Consider the following 23,583-nt stretch of genomic DNA (forward strand, 5'->3'; position numbering starts at 1 on the left):
GCCAGGACTTAAAGTTTTCTTCTGCTAAAATTACCATGCGCTTCACTTTTGAGCTTCAAAAGCTCTTTGCTGGGTACCCATCTGATCTTGAGTCACACCTAATGAAACCAAATGACCTCCAGACTCTGCCACCTTTCCTAGTTACCTATTTTCACTCCCCCCGCCCCCACCCCAAACCTATATTCTCTTTGAAATCCACATTTGCTTTTTTGGTCATTAGACTCCTCCCCCTGTATTCCTCTCCATTGAATGAAACAAAGTGACTCTGGCTCTCAACCCAGCAACTTGTAAACCAGCTTGGTTGATTTCATATTTAATTCATTTTTACAGGGCGTTGAATTTTGCATAAATAATATTTGTGCTTCTGTTTACACAGAGCATCCCCATAGGGTGCTGTGCACTGTTATTACTGTTATTATTGTGTTAAACTTATTGCTGCCAGTGTCACATTTAATTGTGAATTAGTAGAATCACTTTTCCTGATGTTGATATGCGACCACATTTCATGTCTTTACCCACTAACTCATAACTTTATTCATAGGAGAAGGTAATTTCGAAAAGGATAAAGGGAAGAGTCACCGGTATTAAATAGTAACAAGACAAAATAGAGTTTAGATAGGCCTAAGTCACGGCAATATCTCTTTCAATAGTTTATGAAATTTTTAACAGGCAAAAAGCAGGAAAGGGAAAATTTTCTTTTTGTCTTCAAAGGTTGTCTCTATGTTTAGCAAGTGCAGACCAAGCATGCTCTCCCTCCCTCTCTCTCTCTCTCTGACATGAAGCAAAGTAAGAAATAGTGCCTTTTGAATAGGAGATTTCCTTTAATTACATTGGGGAAGTGATAATGGTAGGTATTGCATGTTTAATGTAATGTTCTGGATGCCCCTTTTTCTTTTTCTCTCTCTCTCTTTTTTTTTTTCCCTTCACAGCCACCTCATCTTGAGCAGAAATAAAAGGTTCAAGGCTTGTCAGCATCAGTTTATAGATAGCTGTTTAAAAATAATGAGATATTGGGTATTGTAAGGCTCAGGGCCGTCTTGCCAGACTCATTTATTTCCATTCACCTTTTGTCAGAATTGCAGACAGAAGACATTCAATTAAAACTTGTCACCTGTTGCAGATGACCTAATTTGTACTTGTATGTGTCATAGATTAGGGCTGCATGCTTCAGATGAAGCAACTTTACCCCTGGTGGAGCAGAATTTCCCCTGCAAAACATTTTGTCTATGGTTATTTCAAATTTCTATCATTTTGATTTCAGCTCCAACCCAGACTATAAATTTAGCACATACGTCTGAACCAGGCAAGAATAGTGAATCCCGTGAACCCTGAAAAAAAGAAGGAGGAACTTCTTTAGGGTTATGTCCTACGCACAGAAATCTACAAATGGAGTTTGGATGCACCTTGAATCTGAAACAGAGGGAAGCCTTTGTAATTTCCTATGTGAGCCCCACATGTTTAATAGTCCAGATAGCTATCAGGAGACCAAAACGAAAGACTTCCCCTTGCTAATTGTTAATTCATCTGTAGAGCAAGAGCAAGGAAGCTTTAATGTGAGTCATGCCTTTTATCTCTTTTAGTGACTAAGGACTCAGTTAAAAAAAAAAAAAGCCCATCTAATGGATATGCATTTTCTCTCCCTGTGTGATTTCTCCTTTTATTTCAGCAGAACTTAGAGCATTTCCACACACAGCCAGGCCATTTCCAAAGTTCCTGAATTGTTGCCATGATATTCCAGCGGAAGTAAATGTAACCCTTGGCCAGGCCAGGGGTGTCTGGTAGAAAAGCCACTGCTGTCTGGGCTTCCCTCCTGAGCTGAAGATGCAGCCAGAGGTTGCTCTGCATCTATGGCCCGGGCAAAACAGGCTTGTCTCATTTGCAATAGCATTTGAAGGAGGAAGGAAACGAATGTCCTTGGGGCCCTGGCTCAGTGGAAAAACAGAGAAACTGAATCTTTTTATTATTTTTGGTTTGTGTATAGTCTCATAGCTGTGAACTTTTTCAAGTCAAGTCCCCCTTTATGGAGTGATGCAAAATCGCTAGCCCTTCTGTTGAGTAAAAGCGTTCTTTCCTCCCCCTGCCAGCCCAGCATTCTGCCTACCTCCCTACATGGACCCTGCGTCATGACGCGAGTATTGTTTACCATGATGATCGGGTTTTATCTGCCCGCAGTTCTCGCTTTTGGAGTAAATACCAAATGCTCTTTTCCAAAAATAGAATGTGATGGCAGGGAAGCAGTATAAACATAGCGCTTAAGAATGTGGTTCTGCAGCCATTCTCCCAACTCCCACCCCTGGCTCTGCCTCTCACGAGCTCGGGCTTTCTCATTTTGTAAAACGGGATAATCATAGCACCCGCCTCATAGGATTGCTATAAGGCTTAAATGCGTTCATATATGTAAAACAACTAACCCGTTGCCTAGACTATAATAAGCTCTTGAGAGCCAATGACTACTAGTAACTGGCTGGTATTTTGGTGTATTCCAAGACACTTCATGCAGAGATTGACTCATTCGATTAATAATGAAGACATGGCTTGGGAGGAAAATGTGGGTTACGAGGAGTCAAAGACTGCTGAATCAGGAAGCGAGGGACAGATTTAACAATATCACTGTCTGCTTTGAGAAGGGGCCATGGTAGTTGAAGATAGCTGGGGGTCGGTGTGTTTTATTTTCTCACATGATCCTCAACAACTTAATATGATTAGATTCTCCCTGGAGTATATATGTGAATATACAAATAATTTTCACTCATCCCCTTAGGAACAGAACAGCCTATAAATATGCGCAAGTAGTCTCGGTTAAACCGGTCCGCTCTTGCTCTTCGAGGACACTGTCCCGAAGGAGAAGCCCGTCACCGGCTGCGGCGGAAGTCACCGCGGCCGTGTCCGATACTGCTAATCTGGCTTAGCTTCTTTTCCCGCGGCTCCTCGAAGGGATTTTCTCTAGCCTCTGTGTACGATGGTTCCCTCGCAGGAATCTCAGAATTCAGGGGTGCTGCTGGGTACACTCTTCCCAAAGGGAAGGAGCGTGGTTTCCTTCTGCCACAGCGGGAACGGTGGTATCAAGAAGACCTGTGGTGGAGGGGAAAGTTCCCACCCTCTTCACCTTCTTGTGGCAGAAGGCTTGCTTTTCCAGCCCGAGCTCAAAAACTCAATTACAAGCCGTGTGTGGTAACATGTGTCTAAGACAACTATTTATTTAGCATGGATTAAATTAGCTAGTCTTTAAAAAAAACTTCACTATCTCTTAAAAAAAATAGTATCACTTTAATGTGACTATCTGCATCTTTCTTAAGTATTGAGGTCTGTGTAATTAATAATTTGTGCAAACCTTTGCTTGGGAGCCATACTGTTAAAAGGCTGGTCTTTAATTTAGAAGAGTAGACTAGGGTATCCTTGCATAATTCTCTGAAGGGGAGATCTTTTATTGTCCTATGAAATGCCTCTGACTTTGTGCTATTAAAAATGTGAAAAATACTTTTGGCTTTGGACTATATAATATTGTAAAAATTTGCATTTGGGCATAAAACGTAGACTTAAAATGAGCTGACCTAACAGACCTGCCGCTGAACTGTTTTACTTCTCTTGGCATTTATTTGCCGCACAGTGTATTTTTTTCCTCCTTGCCCTATTCTCGCTTCCTCAATTTTGTAAATTCTGATAATGTAGGAGATTTGTGATTCCCTTGTGGCAAGGTAGGCACATGCAGTATTTGAAAGAAGAAGCAATGTGAAACATTCTACTTGGTAGGTAATGCCAACTCTTAAAATCTTTTATTTAAAAAAAAAAAAGGAAAGATAATAGGGGTCTCCACATGAATAGAAAATCCAATTGCCTTAATTAACTTCAAATCCTGTCACACATTGAACATTGTGGGTATCTTATTTCCTGGGAGAAATCTTACTTTTCAACTTTTTCAAAACTGGTTACGAGTGAAGTCCAGACAGAAATGTTTTGTATTTCAGCGTACTGAAGAAGGAAAGAGACAGGCTTCCTCACCTTTGGTGGAAATGTCTGGATTCGATTGATGTCTCCTTAGGGCAAATCTGGATTTCCCAGGGCCGATCATAAATACTGTTGTTTTTCTTTGTGTCTGCTAAACTATTTTGAGACTTTTTTTTTTTTTTAAGATTGTATTTATTTATTTATTTGACACAGAGACAGCCAACAAGAGAGGGAACACAAGCCGGGGGAGTGGGAGAGGAAGAAGCAGGCTCTTAGTAGAGGAGCCTGATGTGGGGCTCGAACCCAGAACACTGGGATCATGCCCTGAGCTGAAGGCAGACGCTTAACCACTGCGCCACCCAGGCGCCCCTATTTGGAGACTTTTAAATACGTTAGGTGCATTGGATAATTATCAGTTCTCTACTTAAGTTTGTATTGTGTACTTATAGCTGAACTCGGGGATAGCATCCTCATTTTTGGTAGAATTTGGATTCGTTTCTGTATTTATTCTAAAATAATGTCTAAAGTGAGATTATTAATGACAGGGTTGAGCAGTAAATAGAATGGGATACCAGCTAATTCTATAAATCACTTAGACGTCAAATGAGTATCATGATTTGGCTTGTACCCTTTGAATTATCTTACCACTCTATCATACCTCAATCTGTTTCCCTCAGAATTGGGGCAATGTAGACTCCATGGGGATAGATTTTTAATAAATGGTCATGATGCAAAATATGTATCAATAAGGTAATATAGCAATATTTCAACAAAACAATTATATAATAACAACCTCCTTATTTTTTTAATTTTTTTCCTTATTTTCATTGGCATTTTAAGGTTTATGAAATATTTTAATAATGTATATGTATAATATCCAAACATATTAATTTATTATGTAAATATACTATTGGATTATTACAGCAGAACATCAAGAAGGATATTGTCTTTATATCCATCTTGTTTGGAAAAATAAATAGGTTAAGGAACTCATCAGAGTTTACAGAGCCAGTTAATTAAAGAGCCAGAAAGAAAAACTCAACCATTCTGCCTTGCAAACTGTGCTTTATTTTTTAAAACATATTCTTCACCTAATATTCAGGAATAAATTATTATCATGCTATTGTAGTTGGAAACATTAAAAGGGGGTCTTTAATCTTTTCACAAAATCATTATTGCAGACAGTGGATCCAGCTAACAGGTGTATATAAATTGATGATCTATATTGCATATTGATATATGCGAGGCAAACAATTTTAGACTAGATAATCCAAGAAATTTTCTATAAAATAAAAGTACTTAACAAACAACTACATTAAAATATTCTTTTTAATTAATGATTTTTAATATCTTTTTTCCCCCTCTGAACGCTCTCCATTTTTTTATAGATAGGTATTTCCCTTTTAACTCAACGTATCCTTTGCATGCATTCCTACTAATGAGAAATTGTGGTTTAAACCTATGTGTGGTCAAGTGCTTTAGAGGTAGAATCTTCAGTTATAGTGGTTGATGTACAGTATTTTAAACATTCTGATTAAATATTTCTGTTCTTTGTAGTCTACGTTTCATCTCTATGAAATTAGCGTCCTAATAGGACAAAGTGTAGTGTCCCCGTTACGCAGCTGTTTGCTGTCTAGTTTTGTGCACTAGAAGTTAGATAATGAGGGAACAGAACTCTACTGTAGGCAGAAAGTGCTTTTAGGAGCAGCAGGAAGGACATACAGCTTCTCTGTGACTCACGTGCGCTACTATTTTCAGTAAATACTTAGACGCTGTGCCGATGTCTTTGTTGTGTGAAATTTGCTGTCAAAACCTACTTAATTGCTCTTAAAGTTGTCTCCTGATTTCATTTAAGTGCTGCTCCGGCGTTTCAGTATGACATTTCAGGCTTTATCTAGAACCAAGTGTGTATTTCCGTGTTTCACTAAAAGATAATCAACTCTTAAAGTCGTATTATTAAGATAATATGAAAAATTGTGTTTTACTTTATCTCGTGGTAGAACAGTAATCCTTAACAGTCGAGTATATATGTTCCCTTCAGGGTTCAGATGGAACTGTGTCAGCATTTCCCAAAGTGTGTCGCATGACTCAGAGCCCACAGTTCACATGGTCCACATGATATTCATAAATATTCCCAGGACCGACCGGATCTTTGGTGAAATTGGTTTGCAAAACATTGCATAGGCTGTATCCCCTTCTGAGAGTTTTAAAGAGGACATTTGCATATTAAAGGCTCTGAGAGGACTTTCAGTAAAATAATAATACCAATGATGCTGCGGAGCCAGATCTATTTTCTAAACATTTTGAGGAATGCCAAAACGTGTACAATGAACTCCTTGGTTGAATTTATTAAGGGAAAACGTAGGACCATTTTATCGATTAAGGTAATATCACAGAGTGAGTCTCCGCCTCGCTCTTACTCCCAAGTAACCTCTGTGCTAGGGTTATATGGTCTCGTCCTAAACTTCACCATGACAGACTGGAAACCGAGTTCTTAACAACCTTTTCTCACCACTCTCCCATATACGTGAAACATTTATTTTTAATTCCTTTCTTTCCCTTTTGCCTCTTTTCTCAATCTTTTAAATCCCATGACAGCAGAAACCTGCTGCATGTTGACCCAACCCATTACTCTTCGGGAAGAAGTTTTAGTAACTGCCAGTCTGCCTCCTTTTCTGGCTTCACGCTTCTCTGCCTCACGAACACAGCCCTCCTTCAACATCCTAGCCTTCTGAATTCTTTCAGGAAGCTCCTCTTTCTGTCCCGTGTCCAGTCCAAACTTACTCCCAGTTTTCTCTTATTTGGAAGAAGATACAAATGTGTGCCAAAATGTAAATAACATTCTGCCCTGAGACATGTTGACGTTACAATAGGGAATAATCCTTACATCTCATCTTGCAGAGTGTAAATCCAGCTTTCCACAGCATGAAGGTGCTTTCAGGTCAATTCAATTCCACGGGTGCACAGTGAACCCTCTGGTAGATCAGGGAGGGTTGGATCACTCTTACACAGTGAGCTTTCATGGGTGACTGGTAAAGAGGATACAGATTGCCACTGTCTTTAATTTGAGGAACTAGGCTAGTACCGAGTAACAGTCTCTTTGTATTTACTCCCATGGAAATGTGCCTTTCCTTTGGTGTGTAAATGTGATTTTGATGGCCTTGCACGAAATGTGTTTTGGGTTTGTGGTACTCTCCCAGATTTGGTTTCCAACCACTGGCTATTTTGGTTTAGCCACCACTTTTTTTTTTTTTTCCTTAACATTCCTCCAATACTTCTGGACCATTCTGTGTTCTATTGTCTGTCTCCATGGCACCCATGGGTGATACTCTATGTATTTGACTGTCTCAAAGATGGATACCTCATCAGTAAGCCAGTGCCTGTCTTTGCCCACAGGGGTGCGTCTTGACAGAGTACGTGGAGGTCGGCAGAAGTACAAGCGCAGAATAGATGCGGAGAACAGCCCCTACCTGAACCCTCAGCTGGTTCAGCCAGCCAAAAAGCCATGTAAGTACAGCAGACATGTCTGGCTTTCCAACACACGAAATCCTCCCAGTTGGCTCTATGTGTATCAGTTTTGGCATGGCCATCCCTACTGACTCCAAGGAGACTTGTCTTTGTTGGGGGGCCGTGGCTCTGTTCCCAAGAATTACCTTTGAGGAACAACAGCTACTTGGCTAATTATCTTTTTTTTTTTTTTCCTATGGTTTTCTCTCCACTACCCTTTTTTCACCTAGTCATTTTGTAGAAGCGTAAGCATACTAAGGCGTAGCTTATATGGTGCAAATTTTACATTTACTGGTTATCTTTATTTTCAGAGGTACATAAAATGGATCATACTGTAATCATTAGTTCATTGGAGCTGTTAGTTTCAGGTTTCACAAGAAAGTGATTTTTGTAGTTTTCACTAACTAAATGAGTTTGACTGCTCAACCTCCCAATGAAAATACATTAGGAGCCTCATTAATTTGGCGCTATAGAAGGTTAATACACTCGCTAGCAATAGATGAAAACAAGAATGGGCCCTACTGATAACAAGCATAGGTTGATGGTTCCATCTCAGATGCCCTTATGGGCATTATGAATTGTTTTTAAGGAGTCCATGGTTTTATAATGCCAGATTGCAGTTTGAAAGGATGATGAGTGCATTGCTAAAACGCAGCCCTGTTTTCTTTGTCATTAACTAGAAAGAGCGGGAGTGTAGATTGAGGCAATGTCTGCATCCCATTTTCTGAAAAATCAGTTCATAGTTCCAGTGCAACAGACTCGCCTTTTAGGGTATTTATGCATAGAGTTTGTACGAGGCACTGAGAGGTGCTTGATGGAAACAGTCCCCACATTTAGCTGTCTCGGTCTCAGAAGACACAACCAGCTCTCACCAGTAGCGGTGGTAGAAGAGACACGGGTAATGTTTCATCTGCTTTCAAGGGAAGAGAATGTGTCCGTGCCTGATTCTGACTGTCCAGGAGGGGTCGCTGCTGTGCATCTTACATGTGAGCATATGGGGATCTGTTAAATAAATAAAACAGACCCTGAACTGTAAATGAAAGGACATTTTAGCTATGTCAAAGGAAAAACAACCAGTTTTACATAAAATTAAAGCTTAAGTGAACATATGGCATAGTTTCCTTTCGCCTTTCCAAAAAACATTATGTTGATTATACCTTCAATTGTCCAATCTGGCATCTTCTCCTCAGCCCGCATAAGCTGTTTGGCATTCTGCAAATACAATCTAGGACTGCATTAAGCAGATTTTGCACATTATAATAAAAAACTTTCTGATAATACAATAAAACGCAATAAACACGAATGCTTAATTTCATTAGAGGTTAGTTTTCCTAGACTCAGTATTACACAGACTGCCCATTTCTCATTTATTTTACATGAGCATTGACTGAAACCATTGATAATTTCCTCTACTGAGAGAAAAATGAGCACTAGCCCATTTTGCGAGTCCGCATGAGGGAGGGACATCTATGGTTTTCAGCGTAAACCTGAGAAATTGGGAAGTGGCTCGTCAAGTACCTTTAAGAAGATTATAGCAATTTCAGTGAGCTCCATTTGTCTGAGATAAAGAGGACTCCTAATAAATCATTACTCATTATCTCAAGGCCTCTGTGTTAATTTTCCTTAGTCCATCCAATTAGTGTGTTTTTGTAACAAACATTTATAAAACTTAATTTTCAGATCCTGTCAGATAAGTATCAAGAGGCTGTTGCCTGGGCTTTGGCTGAGGGAGATTTCTGGACCCTGACTGTTTGTGTAATACAAAAGCCCAAGAATGAAAATTGGGTTCTATTGATTCTAATTAGGGAAACATTAAATAAGATTTACCTAGAAACAGTGCTGCCGGCTATTCCATTTTCTGAATGATGGGAATTTCTTAGCTTCAACCAAATTTCTCCAACCCTTCTGGCGAAGTATCCATTGACTTGGGTCAAACAGGTAACCATCTTCTCAGGACAAAAAGAACCAGAATCAGGATTTCCTTTGGGTGCATTTTTGTGCCCTTTATTAAATATTGCATTTTCGTCTAATCCTGAGAAAACTCACAGTTGCTGACAGGTTTTGTTGCATTGTCAGAGCAATGAAAGTTGAAATTTTTCCAAGCGTAACTAAAAATACAGGGTGTTGTTTCCATAGCCTATACAAGAAACAAATGCCATTCTTCACAGATCCTACAAATTAAAAAAAAAAAAAATCTATTTAATTTTATATTTTTTTCCTACAAAATATGGTGTTTGGGAATATTTCCTCCCAAATCTGCATTTTCAATTTGGTGATAATTGAATATTACTGTCAATGAATGGTTATCTGTTGATTATTTGCAATAAATGTAATTCATATAGCAGCCACAGTAATAAAATGTTAAAATGTTAGAAAATGGCTAATTATAGCTTGGATAATTTCCTTGTCATTTCATTAAAGAAGACTAAAAGGAATGCTATGTTTTCAATTCTAAAGTATATGCAGTCTTTTCATTTGGAGTTAAAAAAGTTAAAAACTTAGAATGAAAGGAAAATTATCTAGTAAATGCAGAGGAAACTGGCTTTGCTCACAAAGGGCCTATTTAATGCCCTGGTTTGCTAGAGTACTAGTACACAGAACATTGAAGTATTTGGGTTTATTCTTATGCATTTGAATCTCTTCACTTAGAGGAAAGTATAAACTCTAAAGCTACACATAGAAATTGAAAATAGGGCCAACAAGAAAAATCATTCTGTTAGCACGGCTTTACAACCCTTCCATAAACTCTCACATGCCCCTAAGCAATAAAACACATTTGATGTGATGCTTTCCATTTGTCTCTAGTGTTTATTTTATGAAGGATTTTAAAAACATATATCACAAATTTCAGACAGATAAATCTGAACCAGAGAATGAGCTAAAGACAACAGATGAAAATAGAGGATTAAAGAATTAGACACTCCGAAGAGAAAATACTGTAACATTTAAGTAGGAGTATTTTTCTGGAAACGGATATTGGCTATATTTGAAAGATAGGGTGGGTGTGTGGGGAGGGAGAGAAGGGAGAGAAATTCCTCTTTAATGCATCCCACAGAGATAGAGTTATATAGTCAGTAATTCACCCAGGCAGAAGGGCTCTGACCTTTGCTCTTCTTGAAAGGAATTAAGGCAATTAATGACTTTCGTGCCCATTATGACTATGGGCATTGGTAGTTCTTTGCCTTTCACATTATATTCTATATTTCAGTGGTTGACCGTGGATTTCTGTTTTAAAGATGTTGTGTACTATTGAATCTGCTTCCCCAAATCCCACTTAAGAATCAAAGAGCAAACCCAGAAAGCATCTAACTTCTCTTATCTGTTTGCTATAAAAAATTTCATTACAGGAGAGATGCTTCATTCCAGCAAAGGCAGGTAGAGCAAAGAAGAAGAAAGGAACACATTCCGTTACAACTGCAGTGGCTTATTTCTTCCTATGCATTTTCCTGAACACTGTTTACTATGCATATATTGAGCCATAAACAGAATATTTGGGGTTTATTGTAGGCGATTGGGGTTATTTGTCAAAACACAGCATACTTTAGGGGTTATGAAAGAGGGATGATGCTACTAGTGATCTTGTAGTGCTCTGGTCTGATCCTGCAGATAACAAGATTGTCTCACATTTGTTGGTGGCCGAACCGGAGAAGATCTATGCCATGCCTGACCCTACCGTCCCTGACAGTGACATCAAAGCCCTCACTACACTGTGTGACTTGGCTGACCGGGAGTTGGTGGTTATCATTGGATGGGCGAAGCATATTCCAGGTACATTTTCTGAAAAGAAAAAAAAAAAAAAAAGAAACCGTAAAGGTTGCAATAATTCCCTAATATGTAGTTTTAGGCAAATCCAAAAATTTCTCATTGCTATGTTCTTTAACCTTTACATTTGTTTTTTCATACTTAGCTTTGCTTGACCTTAATGGAATCATAACCTTTCTCTGTCTGTACCACCTTGAATTCTGGTTATTTCTTTTCATATGCAAAGGTATTATTGCCAACATAAAGTAAAGAGAATATAACTTTTTTAAAAAAGTATGTCTTTCTCCCTCTTAAAATTCTGAGCTTTCTCCTAAGGAAATACTTCTTTTTTCTTTTCACTTTAAAAGATGTCTTTGTCAGCACACATCTAACGTGCCCTTTTTTCCTTTTAAGAATCACACATTTTGTTGTCATGGTGGCTGTTTACCCTGAATTGCTGTTCGTATTTACCAGTGCAGCTTTGGTTGACAATTAGATATTTACATGAATTTGTACACAAGTTGTAAAAATAAATATTAAGTAGACATCCTACACTTTCTCATATGGTAACTTAAAAGTAGTATTTTAAAGTATCCTATTACTTTCTTTCTCGGCCCATCCCATAACATCAATAAACATGCCTGGTCACAAGTGTTGAGAATTTTAGTAGTCTACTTGAATTACTTTTGTTTGTTTGTGTGAACTTTGATCTCCAGGTAGTTTGTAAACAAGTTTTTGAACGATGAGCAGTGTTTTTCCGGTACGGTTAACTTCTTTCTGTCTCCTTAAACTAGTTTGTCTTTATGCTTTGAATGCTACAGTAATTTCTTTAATCAAATTGATGGAAGTCCCTTTCCCAGCCCACACTGAAACCAATTTCTTGGTCATGATACGCCAGCTATGTTGCTAACAGTCGTAACGAACTGTCAGGCGATATCGCAGTGAAGCTAATTTGAAGTCATTAGGTGTGCAGCGTTCAGGCGACAATTTGTTACGGTGGTTAGGAACACAGCTGACATTTCTGAATGGCTTTGTTCGGTGCAGTTCTAGATGAGGCCAAGCAAATTGTAAACTAATTTAAACATCACTCTGTATTATACTAGCTACTTTGTCTTACACTGTTTGCTAATAAAGCACCCCAAATTAAGTCAAAACTAGTTAAATAGGTGAGCTTGAGTGTGTTCTTTAGAGGGTACCTAACAAGGGTTACTACGTGGACAAGAAGGATGAGAATTTGATCATATGGATAGTTGATATCACATTTGGATTGTTAATCACATCTGTGTGATTTCTAAAAAAAAGGAAAAAAGGGTATGCTAAGAGATGTTAAGACATTTGGGAATCGTGGCGGTGGAAATTGTCAGAATTTGCTTAAACAGTGTATGAAACTTATCTAGATGAAAAGTGCTATAAAGGACTTTAGAGCAAAAGAAAATTAATATTTGTTGAAGTAGCCACAGACACTTTTTAAGATAATGTATATGTATCATTTATATTTAAATATTTTATTCGTTTATATTTATAGACATGTACACACATGCACATACATGCTCACGTGTTTTATTTTTTTTAATTTTTAGAAAAGATTTTATATTTAAGTAATCTTTACACCCAGTGTGGGGCTCAGACCAACAACCCTGAGATCCAGAGCTGTATGCTGTACCGACTGAGCCAGCTATGCACCTCTATACTCACATATTTAAAATATCATGATTCTGGGATGATATTTGGGTGATATGATGATTCTGGGTGGTTCAGTCAGTTAAGTGTCCAACTCTTGATTTGGGCTTAGGTCATGATCTCAGGGCTGTGAGATGGAGCCTTGCATTGGGCTCTCTGCTGGGCATGGAGCCTGCTTAAGTTTCTCTCTCTCCCTCTCCCTCTGACCCTTTCTCCTCTCTCTCTCTTTCTTTCTCTCTCTCTCTCCCTCCCTCCCTGTCTTAAAAATAAAATAAAATAAAATATAAAATAGACAAAAAGATATGATTATTCTAAGCCAGGGTTTCTCAGCCTTGACACTGTTGATACTGGGAACCAGTCGTCCTTTGTTGTGGGGCACTGTCCTGTTGGTGGTAGGATGTTCAGCAGCATGCTGGGTTTCTATCACCAGCATCCCTGACTTGTGACAAACAAAAATGTTTTTAGATGTGGACATATGTCCTCTGGTGGGCAAAACTGTGCTCCTCTTCCCCACCTGAGAACTGTTATTTTAATCTAGGAACCAAGTACTATTATCTTTAATTCAAATATAGGGACGTTCGAGGCATAAAGAGGTAAAAACACTTACACAGTTTCACAAACGTATCCGATGCCTTCAGAGCATATTCAGTATGGCTTCCTGGAGTAGAATCAGGATACCAGTTGACTGCATTTGAAAGAACCACTTCAAAATAATAACGATGATAGTGTTCATATTACTGATAATAACAGCATGAAAGACTGTGTCACTATGACTCAAAACCACCCATTATTTTAGAGAATTCTGTGCAAGTTCTCCCTGAATTAAGAGATGTGTTAAGCCGATATTTTAATATTGTTCAGACATCCCATAATAAAGACCAGTAAAAGTCAACAACTCCTTACCCTGCTCTCTGGTAAGGAAAAGTCAGTGATAAATTTGGGCGTCCAGTTGTGCATCTAAGTAGAAATGTCAGCTTACAAAGGAACCTGTCACAGTAAAGGGGCTCTGGTGACTTTTGTGAAGACAGTAACTTTAAATAACTATGAGTAACAGCATTTCCAGTGGTGGAAACAATTACTATACGATTATGTGTTCAGTCTTAAGCTGAGGCTTAGAATTGGTGGGGACTGACGTTATTCTCTCTCCATAGCAAATGCCAGAGGAGGTCACTGTGGAGTGATGATTCACAGCTCGGTGTTCGTGATACCCTCAGGGTGTTTAAATGATTACAAGGAGTGGCTTGGCTTTTCAGAAAAGGATTAGCCAAACAAGAATTAACTGGAATTCTTTTAAATTGTTAAATAATAAGCTTGCCTTCTGGTGTTTTGAGGTAGAAGAAGAGGATGCTCTGATGTTGAGAGTGCTGGTATACCCCAGGTTCAGGGCGGTTGGGCGCAGCAATTTGGAGTATAGGATGGGGGACTGGTGGGGCAGGAGACAAAGAGAATATAAAGATTAAGGTCACATTTCTGCCTTGATAGAAGTAAAATCATGTTCTTGATAACATGACCCAGTCCTCATAACTGGGGTCAGAGACTGAATTAAAGTCAGATCGGAACTGAAATTTCCCCTGTCTTTGTCTTAACTTTAAAACTCTTTGTGTAACGCTTCTGTTAAAATTAAAGTGAAATCTTTCTTTAATACTAAAATGTAAGCCTTTTGCTCTCTTTATGCTGCTCTCAGTTTGTGTCATCACACACACACACACACACACACACACACACACACGCACACAGTTGAAAAAATTAAGTTTAGCATCTAAGATAAGATCAGTAGCCTCTGTGCGCTGCTGGGAACGGACTCTTATATGCTTGCTTTTGCTACATAGAAAAGTGCAGAATTCAACAAAAGAAAATATTGAAGAAAAATACATATGAAGTGTTTTTTTTTATCAGTAAATCGAATTAGTTGACTTACTTTAATAAATCATATAAATGGAAAAGTGTGTTCTTAGGAAACATGCCCATACTTTATCTATAGAAGAAAAAAGATCACAAGGGCTTTAGAAAATGCTTGACTTTAGCTGGAGGAGCATAAGGGCACAAGAACAGATGATGGTGCCCTAATAGCCCTTTTTAAGAATGACAGGGCCCCGCCATTAGCATCCTTTTATATCCTTGGAAATTGCTCATGCCTCGCTTTTCTGGTTCCTATCTGCCTGACTCTTTTTTATTTCTCTTTCAATTTCGTCCGCGCTCGGATAAGCGCATGCTAACACAATATGATTGAGCTGTAAAATGGAACGCTGTCGCCTCTAATCTCTTTTATGTAGATACGGACTTACTGCACACTCCACTTCATTCTCTCCCCATTGTTGGCCTTTTTTAGAATGGGCTGCCAAGTAATGGAGGCTCCGTCAAATATTAGAGCTAGGTTTCACAGGGTGTGATAAGACGATTATCAGCCCAGCAGTCAGATCTATTATTGTTCTTTGTGGTTGATTAAAATATTATTATGTACTGTTACTTTGTTAGCAAAATGCAGAATGTGCTTAGTCAGATGGTGCTTAAAAAAGCATAACCCATATTAGCTGACCTATATAAGTGGCTTAAATATATTATGGGTCTCATCCGACAGTTTACTTTAAAAGAATAGAAGGGTATTTGAACAATTAAGTGAATGAATGTATCTTAGAACATTTTTTCCTTTATCAAAGATGGCAGGTTTTCAGGTAGGCTTGTTTATTTTTATCATGACAAATTAAACCTTTGCCTGCTAAAGAAGAGGACTCGTGTGTAAGTTCAGGGTCTCTTAGTCACATTTATAAAATGGTATCTTTTGGAATGCTATCAAAACAGAAAAAAAAACTCTACAATTTTTATTCATACTCAGTGAAGACAGGAAGTATTACGCTCTAAAGGAAAACCACACTAGGAAGATAATGTGATAAAACAGTCTTTACGCGTAGTTTATTCATGTGAGAAACAGAAATCTGAAGTATAGAAACCAGTATTTTTCATTTACGCTGAAGCGTTTTTGTAAAAACATGCAGTTAGAAGAATGTATCAAAAATTGCTCGTTGACTTGGATTTTTTATTTTTCTCAACAGAAGTATTGAGACTTTTCAAGCAATGGCAGAAACCTTTAAGGAACATGTATAAACTATTTCTACGTTAGGATATAAATTTTGTGGGTGAATACCCAAGAGTATTTCAAGTATCTATTGCTAATGATGCTGTTTAAAGATTGTTCCATTGTGCTAATGCATTTTATGTAGAGACCAATTTTTAAGATTATATCATCCCCAACAAAAATTGTGGAAGTTCTTAAAATGCCCGTTCCTTATCTTAAAGGGGTAGCACCATTAAGTGATGACGGTATATGCAAAAAAGCACACAGAAACAAATGTGGTGGAAATAATTACCATAGATTATGTTTCCATTTATAACATGAAAGTATGTTTCCATGTGTATATGTGTGTGATTATGGTTTGATGTGCGGGTCAAGGGCGTGGTTGACTAATAGAGAGTTATATAAGTAGCACCTAATACTTAGTTTGGGATCTGTATCACTGGCACTTGATAAATATTTTATTAATTAGTTGATTTAAAATATGCGTAGCCCCAAACTGCTAATTGGCCCTGAGGCTCCACTCTCTACCCCATCCCAAGACTGAATTTACATGTAGTTGTAATTTCCACTTTGCTGTGAATGAATTGAAGTGATTACAGCCTCTTTTCTCAGGATTAATTTTTCTTTTGTGTATGTAACTTAATGATTTCAGAACTATGAAGTAGTTGAGTCTTTTAGTTAAGTGGAGAAAATGTAAATTTTAGACCCAAAGCCTTGGCACTTAATAATACTATTTAAATTATAATTCTATTCAATTACCAAATATTTGGAAGTTATATTTCATGTACTTGGTAGTCGCTTACCTGTGCGTCTATCGTTGTGGTTTCCGAAGGTGGAATGAACCTGAAAGTAAAATCAGGCAGCCTAAGCTGTAGTGGAGTAATTTTTTTAAGTTACTTAATTGCTCTAGCCATTAGTTATATTGTGAAAATCAAATGAGGGAAAGAATACACATGCAAATTAAACACATATGTATAATTAATTTGCAAATTATAAAGCATGATCTAAATGTAGAATATCAGTGTTCATTTTAGTTCCTAAGATACTGCACATAGATTGTCATTTTATTGCAATTAAAACCAAGTGATCCAAAAAGTCGGTGTTAATAAAATCCATTTCAAAAAATATTCACCATAAACATCGGTTGTAATACAAAGGTAGGAGGGAAGCTTATTTAACCAGAAGGATCTGTGTATAGATATGGTCAGCATTTGTCTTAGGCGGGCTGGATCGTTAGCATCTAAATAATCTAGTTCATCCTTCTTGGCCAAACCTAAAATAACTGAATGTTTATCAGTTTCTGAAGTCACAACTGTGATATGGAAACAGGAACCAGTAAGTCGAAAAGTATGTTATGACAAAAATAATCTGAAAGGTCACGTAAGGTCCTTTATTTTATGCAGCTACCCTTGCTAGAAGTAAAAAAATAAAATAAAATAAATATATATATATATATGCCAACAAGAAGTTGCCGGTTTTCCTAGACAGAGATCCAGCTCAAGAGACAACCCAAATCCTAAGGATGCTCCTGGAGATTGACTGTCACCTTCGATTACCATGGTTCGTGACCTAATGCCCATTCTGTAACCATGCTGGATTACCTGTGCTCACGTCATCTCTATTCCCCAAATTATTTTTGCCACCCATACATAGCCACGCTATTGTATACCTCTAATCAAAAAGTGTTTTGATCAGTGTTACATTTCTGAGTGTGAAAGATTTCTGTATGTACTATGTCCTAAAATAGAATCATAATTTCATAGTAATCATTGATTCCAGTTTAAGTATTTGAGTAGGTGCCAGGTACCCAACTCTACGCTTCGTACTGTGGGAAATATAAAAGATCTACATGACATGATCTCTACCCTGAGTCATGTGTCTCTGTCCACATAAATATATGTGATAATCTCATTTTAATGAGATTAAGCTTTCAATACAAAAAGAAGTAACATCTATGTAGTTATATATTGTTTACAAAGCACTTCCACAAACATCTGTTGGATACCCACAACAGTTCTGTTTTTATTCTCTGGGTAGGTTTTATTCTTATTATCCCCACTTTATATATGAGCAAACTTGAGGGTCAGGAAGTTTGACTCACACTATTCATGTTATTTGGACCCACAGAATATTTAACCTAAATGGCTTTTTACCAGTAGCTTCTTTTTGTCTTTTTCCCCTGTCCTCATCTCCTTCCCCCACGTTCTGTGTCATTTGTTCCAGATTACGTTACGTTCCAGATTACTCTCAAAACAAGTTTAGGTGAACATAACATATTTGCCCTATCTTTCAATTTTGTCTATACACTTACAAAATGCAAGATTCAAGGAAAGGAGGATGAATAAAAAAGGAAATATGTGACATTTTTTTTCAGTCAGTGAAAATCACCGTGTTTGACTGATAGTGTACCCCAGATACACCTGATCACAAATTTTAATGAAATGAGACAATAGCTGTTTAACTACTTATCGGAGTAGTTGGAAAATTCCTTAAATGCTTAGTTGCTAAAATTGGATGCTCCCCTCCCTTACTGTGTTTGGATTCACTGGCCCTTGAATTTGATCGAGAGTTATGGGTAAACCGGAGCAAAAGTGAGTCAAGTGACTTTCAACCACACCAAATATCAAAATGTTAGCTCCACCGCTTAACCTTGAATCCATTTCTTCCTTCCCCCGCTTCCCTCCCTCTTGCCTTCCTTCCTTCCGTCCCATCTTTCCTTCCTTCCTCCCTCCCTTTTTTCTTCCTTCCTTCCCTCCTTCCTTCCCTCCTTTTCTGCCACCTTCCCTCCTGCTTTCACTCCCCCCAACACACCCTTCCTTCCTCCTTCCATTCGTCCATCTTCCGTCCTTCCTTCCTTCCTTCCTTCCTTCCTTCCTTCCTTCCTTCCTCTTTCCTTTCTTTCCTTCCTTCCTTCCTCCCTCCCTCCCTCCCTCCCTCCCTCCATAAGGCATTTAGCCAGCTGTGTGTCAGGCACTGTGCACAAGAAATACGCACACGAGTATGAATACAGCACAGGTTCTGCTTTTATGACCCTCCCGGCGTAGTGGGTGATTCGGAAAGGTGAATGGATGGCTCTAACTCCGTGATGTAGGCTGTGATGGTGCTGTCACACGGAGTCACATGGAAGCATGGAAGGAGCAGCATGGGACTAGATTCGTGGCCAAGGACCCCATCATAAAAAATCTTGAGTTTCTTGCGAAGGAAATAACATTTTATACTGAAGGCAATAGAAGCAATTAACATGTTTAACTCAGTGACATGATTAAAACTGCATTTTGAAAAGATTAAAATCAGAACCTTGAGCCAACTTACACAGAGAAAGCTCACTCAGTGTACTTTTGAAAACAACAGTGTTACATTTCTGAGTGTTAAAGATTTCTGTATGTGCTATGTCCTAAAATAGAATAGCATTTTCAGGCAAGTTCTTGGTAATTGTTAAACTCTTTTGAATGATGAGGTGATAGGATGCGTCTAATCATTTGGCTTACTCTGTGTCATGATCTTTCAGAAGCATGAAATAGCTTATAACCTACCTGAAGATTATCAAAATACTGACATCCTATAGACTTGGCCCAACTCTTTCTGTTCTGCACCTCTGTTAATGGAGCTGTTACTTCGGACTTTTGGATTCTTCTCAAGGCTACTTGATGAGTTAAAGAGAAAAAGACTTTTGTGTCTTGTGAGGAAATGGTTATACGAGAGCTGCTAGGATTAGTATAATTCATATATGCTTAAATGCTTAATCAAAGTATCTTTTTCTACCTCTGAACAAGAATTTGAGGGAGAAGAGCAGAACATGACGGCAGCGTGTTTTGTTTCTCTCTTTGCTCCTTTTTGACCCTCCCTCCAACCCTAACCCCGCCTTCCTTCTGTGGGCTGCTTGCACTTTTTCCCCTGCGTCCCCCTTTATCTGCCTCAGCCAATCTCCAAATGAATGCATGTCTATCCTGGCCTTGGCTTTGACACTCTGGATATATTGATTAATAGTTGCCCTAAGCTCCTTTTAGCAAATCAAATTTTCACTTTTAGCAAGGATTTCGCCTCTGATTTATTCAGCAAAGTGAAATGCACTAAATTGACTTTGACATTCAGGGAAAATGGCTGAAAAACAAAGAGCAGAAGAAAGAGATATAAATTGTGTGGCAGCTGGAGACTTCAAGCATCAGAGAAACAGTTTTCTATAGAATACAGAGTAATTTAAAGGCACTTTTTAAACATGGAGAGAAGTGATGTCTTCAAAAAATTTAACTGCTGAGTTTTCTTTTTGAAAGAGGGTGTGAGTATTACTCAGCTGAACTCAGAATTTCTGACACAAGACATTATATTTTGTAGATAAAAATAGCTATGTAATCCAGGATTGTATATATCAAAATTAGTTTATGAAAGTGAGGAAGTAACCTAATTACTTTGGAAAGGAAATATTCAAGAATAATCCTATACAAAACAGAATAGTTAACTTGAAAGTGCTAGTACTTTGTAGCTGTGTGTGTGTGTGTGTGTGTGTGTGTGTGTGTGTGTGTGTTGTGAAGAATGCAAAAACTTCATCACCCTAAGGAGAATTTGAAGTAATTTTGGATCACAGTCTCAGTAGAGAAAAGCCATACAACTTTGCACTTCTGTATGCCTTGTTCCCAAGAATGTCAGCCTCGGCTGTGTTCTTTTATGTGACTAAGCCAGCCTACTTCCTTGTTAGACCAAGGTTCAGTGAGTAAGTAACCATCAGGTTCAAAATACAAAGTGTGGTTTTGATGTGTAAAAGGAAATAGTGCCGGTGTGTGGATGAAGCAAAGGAAGGGAAGTTGAACTGAACTCACCAGGGGCCCTTGGGGAAGAATTAAAGGTGTGAGGAGTATCAGGGAATATTTTTTGATTTTGAGATCTAGTAGACTGTTGCTTCGCTTCTGTGGAGGAATTATCAGAATAGAGAAAAAGAAGGGGAAAGTGAAATCTGCAGCTGGAATTGGGTGCTCATTTGACCTCTTTCCTTTCAGTATGACTTTCCTTATTAACCGAAGCTGGGTCCACATGGTCGAGGCACTCTCCCTTTAGCTCTATATTATTATTCTCTTTCCTTTAATTTTCAATAAATCTAATTTATTGTATTTTTTAAAAAAATATTTATTTATTTATTTACTTATTTGAGAGAGAGAGAGAGGTGGGGGAGGGGCAGAGAGAGAGGAAGAAGCAGACTCCCTGCAGAGCGGGGAGCCCAGTGCTCTGTGCTCCATCCAGGACCCTGAGATCATGACCTGAAGCAAAATCAAGAGTCAGACGCTTAACCGACTAAGCCACCCAGGTGCCCCTAAATCTAACTTACTTTGAATACATCCCAGCTCTGCATATCAGTGGCATTTTACTCATCAGGTGTCTTAACAATACCGAATCTGTCCATAGGCATATGATTTCCCTAAAACCAAGCTGCTTCCTCCCAATTCAGCCCACTTCCAAACATCATAAATGACTCTTCATTAGAAGAATTCAATTAGAAGAACCTATTTAATCTGCCCAAATCACTTTAATTGACCAAAATTTCTAAGAAGTTTATGCTATATGATAAACAGATAACACCTCCATTTGTTTATAAATACATTGATATTTTTCTTTAGAAAATTTTTCTTTTTTCCCAGAAAAAAACCCTACATTTTTTTTTCTCTGAAGTGAGCAACAACTTTCGTTTTTTATTTATTTTTGCCAAGTAATTTTTTCCTCTGGCGAGAGTCAGAAAAGATGTACAAAATACACAAACTCCTCATGGGCGCCTGGGTGGCACAGCGGTTAAGCGTCTGCCTTCAGCTCAGGGCGTGATCCCGGCGTCATGGGATCGAGCCCCACATCAGGCTCCTCCGCTATGAGCCTGCTTCTTCCTCTCCCACTCCCCCTGCTTGTGTTCCCTCTCTCGCTTGCTGTCTCTATCTCTGTCAAATAAATAAAATCTTTAAAAAAAAAAATACACAAACTCCTCATAAAAGGGATGTTCAGTTTACATTTCATACTTAGATCTCCTATGGTGCAGTGCAACATTATTATGTGAGTTAAAAAGTGCTAGTACATTGTTATTTAAAGAAGAAAACATAATGGATAAATATCACCCCTTGGTAATTTTGAGAATTCTAGTGAACTCAGTTTAGTTAATCCCCAAATTTTACCAGTCTCTACGAATCACATCATTTTGCTTCCAATACAGAAATTATATTTTCGTTGCCAAAATGGGCATTAAGCCCTGGTTGCAAATTATTAATGTAAGATCAGGAAGGGGAAAGGACCAGTTTTCGTCAGCTGGATTCAGATAAAGCCAATGGATAACTAGATGTCCAGGTCAGCAGCCTACCCTGTCTGGTTTTACACAGTCATCGGGGCCCAATTAGTAAATACTATCACTCCAGGGGTGTCTCCGAAGAGCGGCTCCCTCCTCTCTGTGTGAAGGAGGCTTCACACCTGCTTAACCTACATTAGGAAAGGATTAATGGCCTGAAGTGCCGGGCCCCTCAGCCAGTCAGCACGTTTGTGCCAGGGCACAGGGTGGCTCAGCTGAGGAGGGAGCCAGGGAAAAGGAGCAGCTGGGAGATCATGGGAAGACTGGCTCCTCCCGATGTGGTCAGCACTTTAGGACAAAAAGGGTCCATCTGGACTCACTCTTGTGATTTTCTGTGTCATGGCAGAGCCCCGTGGCAGGGCATCTTTACAGAGATCCGTATACCTGAAAGAGGAATACACTCTCGAAGGTTGTGTCGCCTAGCGTGTTAATTTAGATTCACCTTTTGTGGAAAAACATGAAGTAACTATTGATAGCATTTCAGATTTATTTCTGTGAGTTGCTATTTTTCTAAAGTAGAGTGTTTTATGGTAGAACATACCAGGAGGAATCTTTGTGACACACTTTTTTTTTTTTTTAACAAATGAAATAATATTGAGGAAAGACTGCTTTCCCCAAAAAATTAATTACGGGTTGACTAAACTGGAATGGACCTTAGAGATCATTTGCTAGAACTTTGCATTTTAAGTGCATTTTGTCTACTAGACCGTAGTGGGCAGTGTGCTGTCTTTGGAGTTGGAGACCATGATTCAAATTCTGATATTGCTGCATACCGTGAACTCAGTGTGTTTATGCATAAAGTGGGATAATAATGCCAACTTTATCGGTTGCTAGGACAGTTCTGTGGGTTAATATTTGTAAAGTGCCCAATCCCACCCCTGGCTTTTAATTGTAAGTGTTCAGTGAATGTTAAATGCCTTTGCTTACTTATGGTTAAAGACACTTAAGACCAGGAAAACTGAATGAGTTACCCAGAGTAACAAGCTAGCCAGTGATGGAGTTGAGACCAAAACTCAGTCTTTTAATTCCCAGCATATAACATGTCATTGTCACTACTAGTTTCTCAGAAAAAAAGTATGCATCCATATGCATAGTATTAAATGTTAGCAAGTTATTGTGTTAACATTATGTCTATTCTACACTATACCACGTTATATTACATGATATAATACATACACGTGTACTTATTTGGACACACATTTCTTGAAGATAGACTAGCAGTGAAAATGTTATGGAAGAGTTATTGTGGTATATTTTTTAAAATGTATACTGCAAATTATAAGCAATACACCTATCTTTTCTTTTGTTATTCTTTGGTAAAGCC

The 23,583-nt window shown here is 38.4% G+C and overlaps 1 protein-coding gene across 34 annotated transcripts in view; it reads left to right on the forward strand.

Annotated features, from left to right (window-relative positions):
* The window catches only part of ESRRG (estrogen related receptor gamma), a 607,049-nt gene that overhangs the window by 535,621 nt on the left and 47,845 nt on the right, over positions 1 to 23,583 (forward strand). For 33 of the 34 annotated variants that reach the window (XM_087856312.1, XM_045809601.2, XM_087856344.1 and 30 more), the window contains 2 exons: positions 7,342 to 7,452; positions 11,038 to 11,220. In XM_087856312.1, coding sequence (XP_087712438.1) covers positions 7,342 to 7,452; positions 11,038 to 11,220 — 294 coding nt within the window. The remainder of the gene's footprint in view (positions 1 to 7,341; positions 7,453 to 11,037; positions 11,221 to 23,583) is intronic. The other variant, XM_045809590.2, reaches the window with a different exon arrangement.

This window comes from Ursus americanus, chromosome 2 (assembly GCF_024610735.1).
Source record: "Ursus americanus isolate L20-20 chromosome 2, mUrsAme1.1.p, whole genome shotgun sequence".
Taxonomy (NCBI): domain Eukaryota; kingdom Metazoa; phylum Chordata; class Mammalia; order Carnivora; family Ursidae; genus Ursus; species Ursus americanus.